Source organism: Corvus kubaryi, unplaced genomic scaffold (genome assembly GCF_017639235.1).
Source record: "Corvus kubaryi isolate FWS band 111438036 unplaced genomic scaffold, C.kubaryi_AGA036_p1.0 split2-37374, whole genome shotgun sequence".
Classification (NCBI taxonomy): domain Eukaryota; kingdom Metazoa; phylum Chordata; class Aves; order Passeriformes; family Corvidae; genus Corvus; species Corvus kubaryi.
Window position 1 is genome coordinate 3,469,084 of NW_024582082.1, and position 13,124 is coordinate 3,482,207.

The 13,124-nt window shown below is 41.7% G+C and overlaps 1 protein-coding gene across 1 annotated transcript in view; it reads left to right on the forward strand.

The window, feature by feature from the left end:
* The window catches only part of LOC121658123 (A disintegrin and metalloproteinase with thrombospondin motifs 2-like), a 177,625-nt gene that overhangs the window by 132,188 nt on the left and 32,313 nt on the right, over positions 1-13,124 (forward strand). Inside the window, exons 6-9 of the mRNA XM_042014622.1 lie at positions 7,231-7,387; positions 8,233-8,338; positions 9,969-10,112; positions 11,903-12,035. Of these exons, the coding sequence (XP_041870556.1) occupies positions 7,231-7,387; positions 8,233-8,338; positions 9,969-10,112; positions 11,903-12,035 (540 nt within the window). The remainder of the gene's footprint in view (positions 1-7,230; positions 7,388-8,232; positions 8,339-9,968; positions 10,113-11,902; positions 12,036-13,124) is intronic.

The window sequence follows — 13,124 nt, forward strand, 5'->3', positions numbered from 1 at the left end:
ATTTTGGCAACTGCAGATACATTTGAGATAAATATAATTCAATGTTTGTGCGAATTATTCCACTTAGACCTATTTTGGTTGTAACAGCTCTGTAATCCAGCTAGCTCTAGAATACTCAGTGAAATAAGCAAAGCAACCACGAGCACCAAGTGCAGAGGAGGTTGCAAGAGATGAGCTGAACATGCATTTAAAAAACCTGACTGGTTATTCTAAAATGTTTGGAAACACTTAAATACTGAGCACTGCATAAAATCCTCTCATCACCTCTTTGAGGTGAATGAATAAAGATTATTATTCCCATTTTACAGCTAAAAAAACAAAGATGCTAAGTGTTATTTTCCAAGGCCACACGGAAGGCCACTGGCAGGCTGGGGATAAGACCTCATAAATTCCTGGCTCCAGCCCCACGCTCTGTCCATTGACAATGGTGACTCTGTGTGCAGATGAGCTGCCCTTGCACGGCACAGAGGAAAGCACGTTAGCTGGGATGGGTGTATTTAATACAGTGATTAATGAAAAAACACTTGGAAAGAATTTTTTAAGAACTGCAGTGTTTCAATAAATGCAACCACCTGAGGATTTGTGAGGGTTATTTCTTGGGAAATGTGAATGTGGCAGTGCAGGACACCCCTGAGCTTTCCTCTGGCACCATGCACAGCCCAAGTGGCCTGTATTCAGCCTGGAACAGGGTGGGATGGGCTGAGGGATGCTGGATCTGTCCCATAGCATCTGGAAATGCAACCAGTAGGGAGAGAAAACCCACGTAAGCTGTAAACCACTGTTGGCACCTTAACAAGTGGTTGGACTCTGACCATGTGTTTACTTAGTTAGAGTGAAATAGGAAACTGACTACCAATGCAAAGAGCCTTTCAAATAGCTTAGAGGAGGGAAGAAAACCCAAATGAGTTTAGGATGGCAGTTCAGGTAGAAGGTACTATGGGGTGGACACCTGCAGCCTCATAGGACAGGACTGTTCAACCCAGAAGAACTTTTCAATTTTGTATGTCTAAAATATTAGCAGACCTCCTGCTGCCTTCATTTGGGACAGGACTTTACCTTCGATCTTTTCATAAAATGATGCTCTCTTTATCTGTGCCATCTGACCTTTTCATGTCTAAGCTTGATGCAAGCAGGGGAGATGTTCTTGGTTCAGCCAGGATGGGAAGTGCTGGTTCAGTCTGAGTCAGGTTCTTCTCTCTGTTCCCAGAGGGCAGCCTTGGAAGCACAAATCAGGTTTATCCCTTAAATCTGGTGTTTGTCCTTACTAGTTTGCTGTTGACCCTGCTGTTTCCCTGGAGGGAAAGGGATGAGCACCTCCACTTACCTCAGCCTCTCCAGGAAGGTGCAAAGGCTCTGGCTGAGCACACCTGTGCCTGGCAATGCAAGGAGGTTGTTAGCTGCACGTTGAGGTGTCATGGAACAGCTGTGCTTGGAATGGACCTCTGGACATCATCTAGTCCAACTGTCCTGCTCAGAGCAGAATCACCTGGAGCAGGTTGTTCAGGACCTTGTCCAGCTGGGTTTTGAATATTTCCAGAGACTCAATGACCTCTCTGGACAACCCTTCCCAATGTTTGGCCACTCTTACGGTAAAACTACAGTAATACCCCTAAAGGGTATTTTTCTTGCCCATTGCCTTGTCTCCTTTCTCTGGATACAACTGAGAAGACTGTCTCAGTCATCTTTATTCCCTGACCAATAGGTATTTATATACATTGAGATCTTCCTGAGCCTCCTTCAGCCTCTCCTTGTACTAGGTCACAAATGTGAGCTGAGTATCTTATTTTTCCACTGACATTGGTAGATGGAGAAGACCTGAAAGAATCAGCAGGAAACAAGCCCTGACCTTACAAATGTGCGTGGAGTTGTTGACCCCAGCATTTGGCCCTATCCAGTAACCAGTTCTGCACAGACTGAGTTGCAAGGCCAGAACCTACACATGATATAGCATTTTGGCAGCTGTTCATATTTTTGCACTGTTTCAGATGTTTCATATGGGGATAAAGAGAAGAGATATTGCCTCTCCTGTTTTTTATCTGGGTGAATTTTTTAATTCCCTTATTTATGTATTAGACTTAGAGCTTATAATTTCCCAGTGTGTTTTGTTGGGACCTTGAAGAATATGGAGCTGGCTGATAGCATAAACAGTGCTTTGTATTCCTGATCTGCTTACAATTATGCAGAGTTAGAGACTGAAAAATGTTTACAAACTTCTGCCATAAGAAAGCTTTACAAATCCTTTGAATGCAAAATGACAGTTTGCTGAATGAGCTATTTTTGTTAGTTTGGTTACCATAGACATTCAATAATTGTATTTATTTATCTTTTGCTTGTCTTGTTCAGGATGAGAGAAGAATACAGAAGTTCTAATCCAATACCCAATGAACAATAGAAGTGCCAAGTAGAAGCGATGTTAACAGTGTGTTTTGCAGAGAATTTACACATTCAGGAAGGGAAAGTCATATGTTAAATTGTTTCCTGAATGTGTGCTATGGTCCAACTTTTGCTGCCATAGTTTGAAGCCTGTCATGTTAAGAATATTTCTGCTCCTCCTGGAGCTAGCTACTGAAGAGCTGCAAAGCCTTCTCTGTTGGTACTCTTGGAGCACCACCTAATGGATGAGTTAGGAAAGGTCCCAAGCTTCTGACCAGCCTAGATTTCTTATGTTCTTATCAAGTACCTGCTCGTCATCACTTTTGCAAAGTTGTAGCCAGTGATGCCAAATATCAGATAAATAAAAGAGTTCTTTAAGGGGAGACACCATTCCATGTGTGATACCAGTGTGTTTTTCACATGGGCTGGCAACTTGAACATTTTTGAAAAGTTTGGGTAAAATATAAATTTGCAGTTTTCTTCCAAGATAACTTTGTCATTGTTAAAGAAAAAAAAATTACATACTTCTTCCTTGCCCCACAATCTCCACAAGTATTTGAAGGACTTTCCACTCAGCTTCATGAATGACTTGTTCTTCAGTGTGTTCATATGAGAGAACTGAACATCACACTGATAACTTCCCAAAGGATAGGACAGGTAGCAAAGAAGGTTCCGAGACCTCTCTGGCTTTCAACCAATTCTTTCTGCTCTGCTTTGTGTCTTTGTATGAATGGTAGGTGCAACTCTGTTGTCTTCTATTTTTATCTAGGTTTTTTTTTTTTGCTGCTTCCATCTAAGAAGGAAGGGAGTGGAGAAGAAATGAAGGCAGAATCAGAAAAAGGAAGGAAATTTTACAACACTGGTAGATGTTGAGTTCCCCAGAGAAAAGGCCTTGGCTAGTTCTGTAGGGCAGACTGTCCTCGTCACCCTCTGTGGTGTCCCCTTGCCTGGGGGATATTTTCCCAGCTGAGCTCTTTCCACTTCTTGGCCAACATCTCCATCTGTTTCCATCAGCAGTTCACAGATTTTTTGCTTTTCTTGCTGTGAGAAGGAAAGTTTCTCTTTCCATTGGCAGTTTTCCTGCTGATCAGCTGAGTAATGCTCTCCACAGGCCTGCTGTCCTGCTTGGAAAGAGGTCTTTCCCAGCCAGGCTGGAGCTTCCAGACAGCTGTAGGACCCGCGTGTTCCTGGCAGTGTGGGCCCTTTGCTGGCCAAGAGTAACACCTACACCTCTTCTCCATGTGCAGCCTGATGGCCCCCAAACTTCCCTGTTTGCAGTGTGACAAAGAGGGATTTTACCTTTCAGCCCTTACTGCTGTACACAGCTCATCTCTTTTCCTCTTTCTCATTTGCTTTGCACATTTGATAAAGGGTTGGGCTCTCCTGTGTCTGATGAAAGCCCACATTGACTTCCAAAAGAAAATATTATTAAGTGTTATCTGATATCTCTTCAAGAGTAATTTTTGGACAACATCCTTCTAAAACATATGACATCTGCCCTGTCTACTAACAAGCTCGGCCTGGTCCCATGATCTCCTAAGTTCCTCCCTTTCAGGACAGCACCATTTATCTGTAAAGGCAAGGCAGCTGGAAAAGCGGATAAAATTCTGTATAAAGGCATGCCTGGCTTGGGAAATCTTTGATCCAAAGACCACTGGAGCCTTGGAAGTTCTTTGGAGGGGAACACTACCTCCAATTCCCTTCCCTGACCATACCATTGCTTACTGTGAGGAGAGGGCCGTGGTGTTCGTGGTTCTTCGGTCTCAGCCAGTGCAGTTGCACAGCACAGTGAGCTTGACTCACTGTCAGACTCGTGGTTCCCCAGCCATGCAATATTTGCTGTCAGTACTGTTGAAGCCTTTCTAATTTGAAAGTCTTTGGCAAATTGTGGAAAGTGGGTGTTCAGGTGAAACTTTACTAGGAATGAAGTGGGTTTCTCTTTTCAGGCCGCTGCATTACAGTGAGGAAAGACAAGGGATTAGTGACCAGATGATTTGAGTGCTCAGTGGACTTGGAGTACTCAGCAGGCAGACTGAGTTTTTCCTCTCACTCGTTGAAGTCCTCCTCACTGACAGGACCTTGACTTGCTGCTTACATTTGTAGCATGTGGACACTCAAAATAATTGACTTCCTACTGGATGTCTTGTTTCCCAACTTAAAGAGCAGTAAGGCTCAGTTTTATGATGTTAAAATTCTGTCATTGGCAAAGAAATTGGGTCAGCTGAAACATCTTTTATAGGACTTGTGTGTTCTTAGTTTCCCCTCCTATGCCAAAGGGTTTTCTTCATTCTCCCCATTGTGTTGGATGCAAAAACACAACAATGCTCCACATTAACTGGTTGGTCCAACTTCATTTGCTTGAAAACGAACTCTAAAATCAGTGTTTTGATAAGTAAGCATTGAGGTTCTCTTGGACTGAGCCCATGGTTTCGCTCTTGGAATGGACTTCAATATACAGTGAAACAGTTGTTGTCTCATGGCAGATGCCAGTGCCGTGCCTGAACCACAGGAGCTGCTGGTTTGCTGTGCCAGACTGAACTGGCCTGTGGCAGACTCGGTGTTAATCAGAGGAGTGCTGCAACCTGCTCTCTTAGCTCATTCAGACAAATCTTTTCTTTTGTGATGGACTCCACCGTCCATCACTGTTTGGTTTAGCGGGCAGGGAAGAGATTACGTATGACAGAGGAAAGCTATAAAGCAGTAGTCATTAGGAAACAACTGACGTTTTATTTTCAATGCTTTTTTGCTGACCATGCAAATTCAAGATTTCTTTGCAAATAATTGGATACCCTTAAACAAAGCATATGTTGATAGGGTGTGTGTTTTCATTGTTTTCTGATCAGTGTGTCTTAAATGATGTGATTTTCATTTGGTAGAATGTGCACAAGGAGGTCATTATGATGTCAGGAAGTACTAGCAAACAGTTCACAACTAGAGGTTTCTCAACTTCATTTTACAGCGTTCTTTGCTTTTGAGTCTTGCAGTCAGATTTTTCACTGAGCTCCTTGAAGGGATTGATCTCTTTTGTGCAGTTTTGGAGAAATAAGAAGAGTGGAGGTGATGTAGATAAGTTTTGTGTTTGTTTGCTTGTTTGTTTTTGTTTTACCACTGATGGATGTTATTAAAGACCTCAGCAATAGTCAAACCCTGTTTAACTGACTAGGATTTTTGCTTGAAGAGCCAGGATTTTGCCCTGTATTAGTGACTCAAAGTTTGTTTAAGTATGTTGTTATAAACATACAAAGATTTAATAAAGGCTCCACAACTGTCCCATCATTTAAAATACAGTTATTAGTTCAATTTCCAATGGGATCATGGCTGGAAGCAGTATGATCCAGCACAGGATTATATTACAACTTTTTCATTCCACAGTAGTATCAGAATCCAAACTGTCCCTATATTTGGTTTATAAATTTGTTTTTCTGAACATTTGCAGAATTGTAATATCTTAGTTTTGCCAAAATCAGACCTCAGTTTGGCAGACACTTCTTTTATCAATTCCAGTTGTTCTTCTACAACCCTTTGAGGATTTTCTTTTTCATGTAGTTAATACTCTATGTACTCCATCATGCACTCAATTAGAGGACACATCAAATACATCTGTATTTAAACATGAATTGTATTACTTCTCTCTTATTTTTGGCCTAGGCTAAGTTTTGCTCTACATTAAGTATTTTGGAATGACGAACGCTTGCAGTACAGTACAGCATCTAAATTGTAGTGGATTTTGTTATGATTACAGTGTTGTCATGGTAATATAATTTTTGCAAATGAAAAGCCAGGGTTCACATCTGTAGCTCTTACAAATCCTGGAAGGCCTGGGACAGGTCAGTTAGTCATACATTTTATAGTATCCCACATACAATAAGTTTTGTAAAGTCTTAGCAGTACACAGTATCAAGCAGAATTAGCTGGGAACTCTTAGGAAAGTACCACTGGAAAAAAAAAAGGACAAATGTAATAGTTGGATTTTAAAATATCTTTCTCTTTCTTGCTCAAGAGAATTGTCCTTCGCACCTCACCTAACACGTCAGTTCACTGGAGCCAGCCAAGCCATGTCAGTTCACCACCCATGTAATGTGTGGTTGGAGATGGCATCCCACAGTGGGAAGTTATATGTTCTACCTTCTGAATGATCTTCAAATGGGTAAAGGGATAAAGAAAATGCAGTTTAAAAGACAGTCACTGAGAAAGTCCATTTCTGGAAGTAATGATTCAAGTACAGCTGAAAAAGTACCCTTAGTTTTACACCGACAGCATAGAGGGGCGTGCCAAGGTCTGACAGAACAGCCTAAACAGCTCAGTTTCATGACAAAAGCAGCTGATGAACAGGGCAGGGTGCTGGCTCTCTGCAGTTGTTGTGATTGCCTTCCCTTGGCCATTAGACGTTGCTCTTCCCCACACTGGGTCAGTCTCTGCTGGTCGAGACCTGCCATGTTTCCACAAGGGACACAGGCTCCATCAGGAACTGTATATCCAGACTGGAAGAGATGGTAAAGAGACAATAAAGTGATGTAAACTGATGCCAGGGAGGCATAGAAATAATAAGAGTGCACAACCCAGTATCAGTTTTGTCATTAAAATACCCATCTTTTTATTTCTCTTATTTTTTTTTTCTTTTGTTATATCTTAGATCTCGTTAAGTGCAGAAATCACAGTCTAACCATGAACTTTAGCTATTTTCTTGCTTTCTTGGTCCAGTAAAATTTATTTCTGAAGTGTAAGTATCTCTTAATTAAGACCAAACTTGTAATGGAAATGGGATATTTAGTCAAGTGCCTGAAAAAGTTGGGAAAAAAATTGCCCATGCTTTCAATAAATAACTCTTGGTGTCTTTTTTTCCCTGTGTGTGTGCAGTCTATGAGTCTGATAGAGATTGGGAACCCCTCACAAAGCCTGGAGAATGTGTGTCGCTGGGCCTACCTGCAACAGAAACCTGACACTGGGCACGCAGAATATCACGACCACGCCATCTTCCTCACCAGGCAGGATTTTGGTCCATCAGGCATGCAAGGTGTGTGTCTGGGTTTGTTTTGCATTTGCATTTATCACTGAGCCAGGTTAGTCATGCAAAGTTTAAGTGTGTATCTTCTGCTGAGCTGTGCTCAATGTTTTCTTTCCCCAAGAGCTCTGCGTTGGGCCATTTTCAGTTGTAACTGTTTCACTTATTATTTTATCCTTTCTTACTGATTACCTATTGGATCATTTCCATGCTCCTACTGAAGCCAAGAAAATGGGATCCATATGTAAACAGTCCTGAAAATGCCCAAACATTAAAGAGTAGATTTTGTGTTTAAAATGTTCCAAAGCTGTTGCTGTGTTACAGTCGAATTGCCAAGAAATATTGTTATGGAGAGGCCTGGAACAGCAGAGCCAAGCGCTGTCCACTTTCTTCTGTTTTTCAGGCCTCTGCCTCCTGTGAGATCAGTTTTTTCACCAGAGGGGAGAAATCTCAGAGCTTTCCCATGCATTTTGAGTTGGCCAGAGCTGCTGTCAACACAGGGCTGGGGCTTTGCTCCCTGAGGGCTGGAACAGTATTGGGCTCCTCCACAGAGCAGCATGTGGTGTCCTTTGCCTCTGTTGTCTTATGCACTTAGAAAAAGCAATTGTAGGACAGTCCAAAAGGTGACAAGAATTTTCTTGGTGAGCCAGGAAGTTTTAATTTGTTCAACAGGCTGGTTTCACTTGTTTCATAGATGGAGAAGCATATTGTTAAATGTTTGGCGGCAGAGGTGTATTGAGAGGACCACTTCAGCTATACTCATGTCACAGCAAAAGACAGATGCTAGCTCTAGAGCTTCCCACAGCATTGTCTTTCTGTACTTGTTCATTTTCTGAAACACTTGGTGTTTCTCACAGGCTACGCTCCCGTCACTGGGATGTGTCATCCTGTCCGAAGCTGCACTCTCAACCATGAGGATGGCTTTTCATCTGCATTTGTGGTGGCTCATGAAACTGGACATGTGTGAGTACAACTGGACATCTGTGTTGTACCTTAATGGTTTTTGGTACAGACAAATGCTGATGACTTTGGACAGATGCACACGATGTTAAGAAACAATATTCTGGGTTAACTCTGGTTTCAGGTCTCAGCTCTCACAAAGCTTTGTTTATGATCTTAAGTAAACTTTATATTTTGGGATTTTCAAGTGGAAAAAAGAACTAATACCAAAATATCTTCCAGGGCTGCTGTGGGACTAGATTGAATGATGTATTGTAGTCTCCTGGTGGAAATGTAAAGTACTCATAATAAAGAAATATGAATTCACTTAGTCAGTGGAACACAGTATTCTTGCAAGCAATCCATACTAAATAAGCACATAATCTGTATATGTAACTGCTGATAAAGGAAACAATACTGTATAGAAACGAGGTGCCAAGCACTGCAGTTACAACTGTTCTACGTATCTCATATAAAAAATGCAATTATTTTACCTATTGATGTGATTTGAACCAATGCCTGGGCAGCAGTTGTCAGAGCTTTGGTTTCTCCCAGATCTTTTTCGTTTCCCTGTTTACAGAGAACTCCCACTGATTTCCCATTTTCTCTTTGGTAGAATAATAGTTACCAGAAGGCTTTTTCTGAACAGTTTCCATCTATTCTGTTCTCCCTAAGAAAGCCTTCAGGCCCTTTCTCTTTTTTTAAACAATAAAGTGCCAAAATTTATTGAAATCACTATAAACATATCTTAGACAGAGACATCTATTTGATACCCAGATAGTATTCGATTCCAGAATTTTTGAATTAGGATTAAAAAGAACACAGCATAAGCTTTAAAAGAGACAACACTGAAGAAAGTCTGTAATCCCTCAAGTCATATTCAGCCCCAGTCTGTTAATTTGGTTTAATTATGGAGAGTTATTGCCCATATTAATCCAATAGTGCTTATTAAAAATGCAGTATAAGATCCTAACAAAGGAAAGAAGCAAACATGTTCATAATAAAGACAAAAAGAAATTTTAAAATATCTGTAACTTGGGGTAATTTTCTAGAAAGCACCCAGCAGTTTCCAGGCTGTTTCACATTTAAACAATGTGGGATTTCTCCTGGGCAACAGCAGCATCTTGTCTCAACTAGCTTGCTGTGTGGCACCTTCCTTTTTTGCCATGCAAAGGATTTGTCTACAGTTGCAAAATACTTTGAATTAAGCTGAGGTGTGATTTCTTTAGAAGTTATATAAATTCCTGAATAGCTCAAGATTAGAGCAAGAGTACATTTCTATTAGTATTCCTGGAGGGTGGACAGGCTCAGTAATTCAGAAATGGATTCACATTTAGCTGTGTTAATTCACGAATGTGCATGTGTACAGAAGTCCAAAAAAATTTTTTTTAGTGTTTTTGAAAGTGAATTAGGCTAATGACATGAAAGTACTTTCAAGGGTCAATCCTTCCATGTGGGAGTTAGTTCAGGCCAACTCTTTAGCTTCAGCCTCACCCTGTTTTACTTCTCATGACTTTGCTCATGTGGACAAGGGCCATGGGCCTTCAGAAGTGTGTTGGCATCAACCACTGGTGACACTGGGGAGAGGGAAGCACTCGGGCACCCAGAGCCCATCTGCAACGTCACTGTTGTGTCTCTGTCGTGTGCGGGGCAGTTTAGGAATGGAGCACGACGGCCAAGGGAACCGCTGTGGGGACGAGGTCCGGCTGGGCAGCATCATGGCCCCCCTGGTGCAAGCCGCCTTCCACCGCTTCCACTGGTCCCGCTGCAGCCAGCAGGAGCTGAACCGCTATCTCCAGTGAGTACTCTTCAGTAGCTGTTCCCCTTCCAGGAGGGAGTGTGTAAGAACAATTATGCATCTCGTGTTCAGTTTGACGTCGGTCCATTTAAAATTATTCTCATTTCATTTACATCTGTGCATTTTCTGGACATTAAAGGTGTATTTACTGCCCTCTCAAGGGTGATGGAAGGCACTGTTATGAATCTCATTGCTAAGTTTCCTCCCTCCCTACTGTAATCTGTAAGTGGAGGAGTTCCTTGGCTACCCAGCAGCATGGTGTGTGTCTTGCCATTTGTTGCTTATGATACCTGTCAGTGACAAGATAGTGCTGCCTAGAGAGGAAAAGCTGCCCTTTAAGTACTCAGGGCTTTTCTCAACTTTAGTAGATATCTAAAGAGCACACACTCTTCTAGAATGAGTTCTTCAGTTGTTAATTTTACTTTCAGTACCTTAAATGCAAAAGCTGTTTAAACACCTTCATCCATGCCCCTTGCCTTCCTTTTGGACCTGACACTTCAGGCATTAGACCTGTGCTGGAGTTCCCTGGCACATTCTGTTGTTTGTGACCATTGTTTTGCTCCTTACAAAGAAAAATTTCCACTTGTTATGTGCAAGTTGTACGGAAAAATATGGGGAAACTACTATGATAACCAGAAAAACCTGAAATTGAGTAGGAAAAAGTGCAGCAAAATGCATGAAGTAAACATGAGTCAGTCTTTTTGTCAGTATTTTTATTATCGTAGCTATTTTAGGTGTGGCAATAAGGAATAAAAATATTGTGAGGGAAGTGTGATTGTTTCTATTAGCAAGATCCTCCATAGCTTTAGCCATTAAATAAAAATCATCTGGCCTAGGGGGCAGCTTTACATTCTTTTAAATACAACTTTTTTTAAAATGTCTTATAACAAAGCAGAATGATGGTTTGCTTTGAAGTAAATCTAACCTCAAAATTCTGCTTTCAGCTATTGGTTTCTTCAAGGCAACCTTAATGATTGCCAGGATAGGCTCGTGTATTGTGTCCTCATGTCTGTTAAATAACTGGGAGACATTTCAGAGAGCCTGTGGACTGTGCTGGTGCTGTGAATCAACCCATACTTACACCGTGTTAACCATTTGGTGGTACTGGCATCAGTCCTTTGTCCTGACATGGCTTGGTCAGATGTAATTCTACAGGCCATCCTCACTCCTTAGGAGCAGAGGAGAAACTTTCACATTCATCCCACAGAAAGGAAACTTAGTTTAAACTATGGATGGAGTTGGGGGTGATCAGGAGAAGCAGAAAGAGGGAACAAACCCAAATGGTTAATGTAGGCAGCAAAGTGCACCTCTGTAAGTCTGTAAATGAGTCACTGCTTCTCAGGGAGGACACAGGGAAACTGTAAGTTCAGTGGTATTCTGGGCTGGTTACCCTGGCCTCTGCTTTTGAAACCTCACTTGAAAGACAGCTGCAGACAGCAAGAAATTCCACAAATGGAAAATTAATTAAACTTTCTTTTCTTCTTGGTCTCATGTGGATTCTTCCTTGGATTCCTTTCACATAAGGAGCCTGGAGACTGATAGGAATTTACCTGCAAGCTAAATGAAAATTACAATGGAAGGGCTTCAAAAAAAGATGTGTAGAATCCATTGAAGGTGGATATGACATGCTAAAAGTGAATGTGAGCATAATTGCAATATTAGCTGCTCTTCAGGACCAACATCTGAGAAATAGTAGGCTCTATTTTGTTTGGAACAAAAAGGCAATGAAACCACAAACACTGTGCAAGCCTCACAGCCCCATCTGTTCCTGTAATTTTTGCCTGTTGCAGTTCCTACGATTGTCTGCGGGATGATCCCTTCGAACATGACTGGCCTTCCCTTCCACAGCTGCCAGGGATTCACTACTCCATGAACGAACAGTGCCGGTTTGACTTTGGACTGGGATACATGATGTGCACAGCTGTGAGTATTTAACTTTAGCTTCTGCTATTTCTCATCCAGGAGTGGTCTAAGTGTCTCTGAAATGTCCTTAACAGGGACGGAGTAGTGAAGCCCACAAAGAAAGATGATGTGCCCTCTTAGCTGTAAGCAAGGATTAACAACTGAATGTTGACATATATGTTATTCTAAATGTCTCTTGGTTTGGTTTTTTTTTAAACTGGAATTACAGAAGTAATTATTGTGTAGTTTCATAAATATCTGTAGTTTTCAAGCCAACAAACTTGCTGTGTTATTGAGCCTTCTCTTGCTGGAAGCTGGTTGTTTTGCTACAAAACTCCCACCCCATGTGATGGAGATGGATTTGCTGCCACATCTCGTAGTGCTAGCACAGGGCAGCATGCTTTTATGATCCAATTTTATGGAAAGTGTGATGCATTTTGATACCTAGCAAGAAAAAAAATGCATGACAGTGAGTAAAGCAACTTGCAAGGGCTCTTGATGCCATGCTTGGCTCTTGTGTATGAGGAAAACAAGAGCCAAAGTCTAAATTTAAAGCAAAGCAAGATTAGTAAAATTCTCAGTGGACTGGCCTCAGAAAATAGAGTCTTCTGCAGCAGGGCTGTGCCTCCCACCTCCAGCTCCTCAAGTAGAACAAAATGTAAAATGGAAAGAGATGTTTTCAGCTGCTGGCAGCTGCTGATACATAACATTTCTGTTTTCATTCCCATCTGCAGGAATATATGTGCCGAGCATTGTCCCTAGATAATGGATGAGAACTTTTAGAGCATGAGCTGTAGTATTGTGTCTTGACACAATTCCCTCTGATGCTGCCTCGGAAGAATGTCCCAGCCAAAGAGAATCTTTTCTTGCAGCCATCCTCCAGAGCCTGGGAGATGGAGGCTTTCTATTCTTCTTTGTTCAGAATAGCCAAAAGCACGTCCAGACATCATGATTTAGTATGTTTTGTGGTGGGTGGTTCCCATCCTCTCCTATAGAAGCCATTGCACTGTAGGTAAAATGCCGATTTATTCATGGATTGGGGACCTGATCTCAGATTTCCATCCCCCTAAGAAGGGGATTACAACAGCTGAGCTAAAGTCTGAGCAGCTC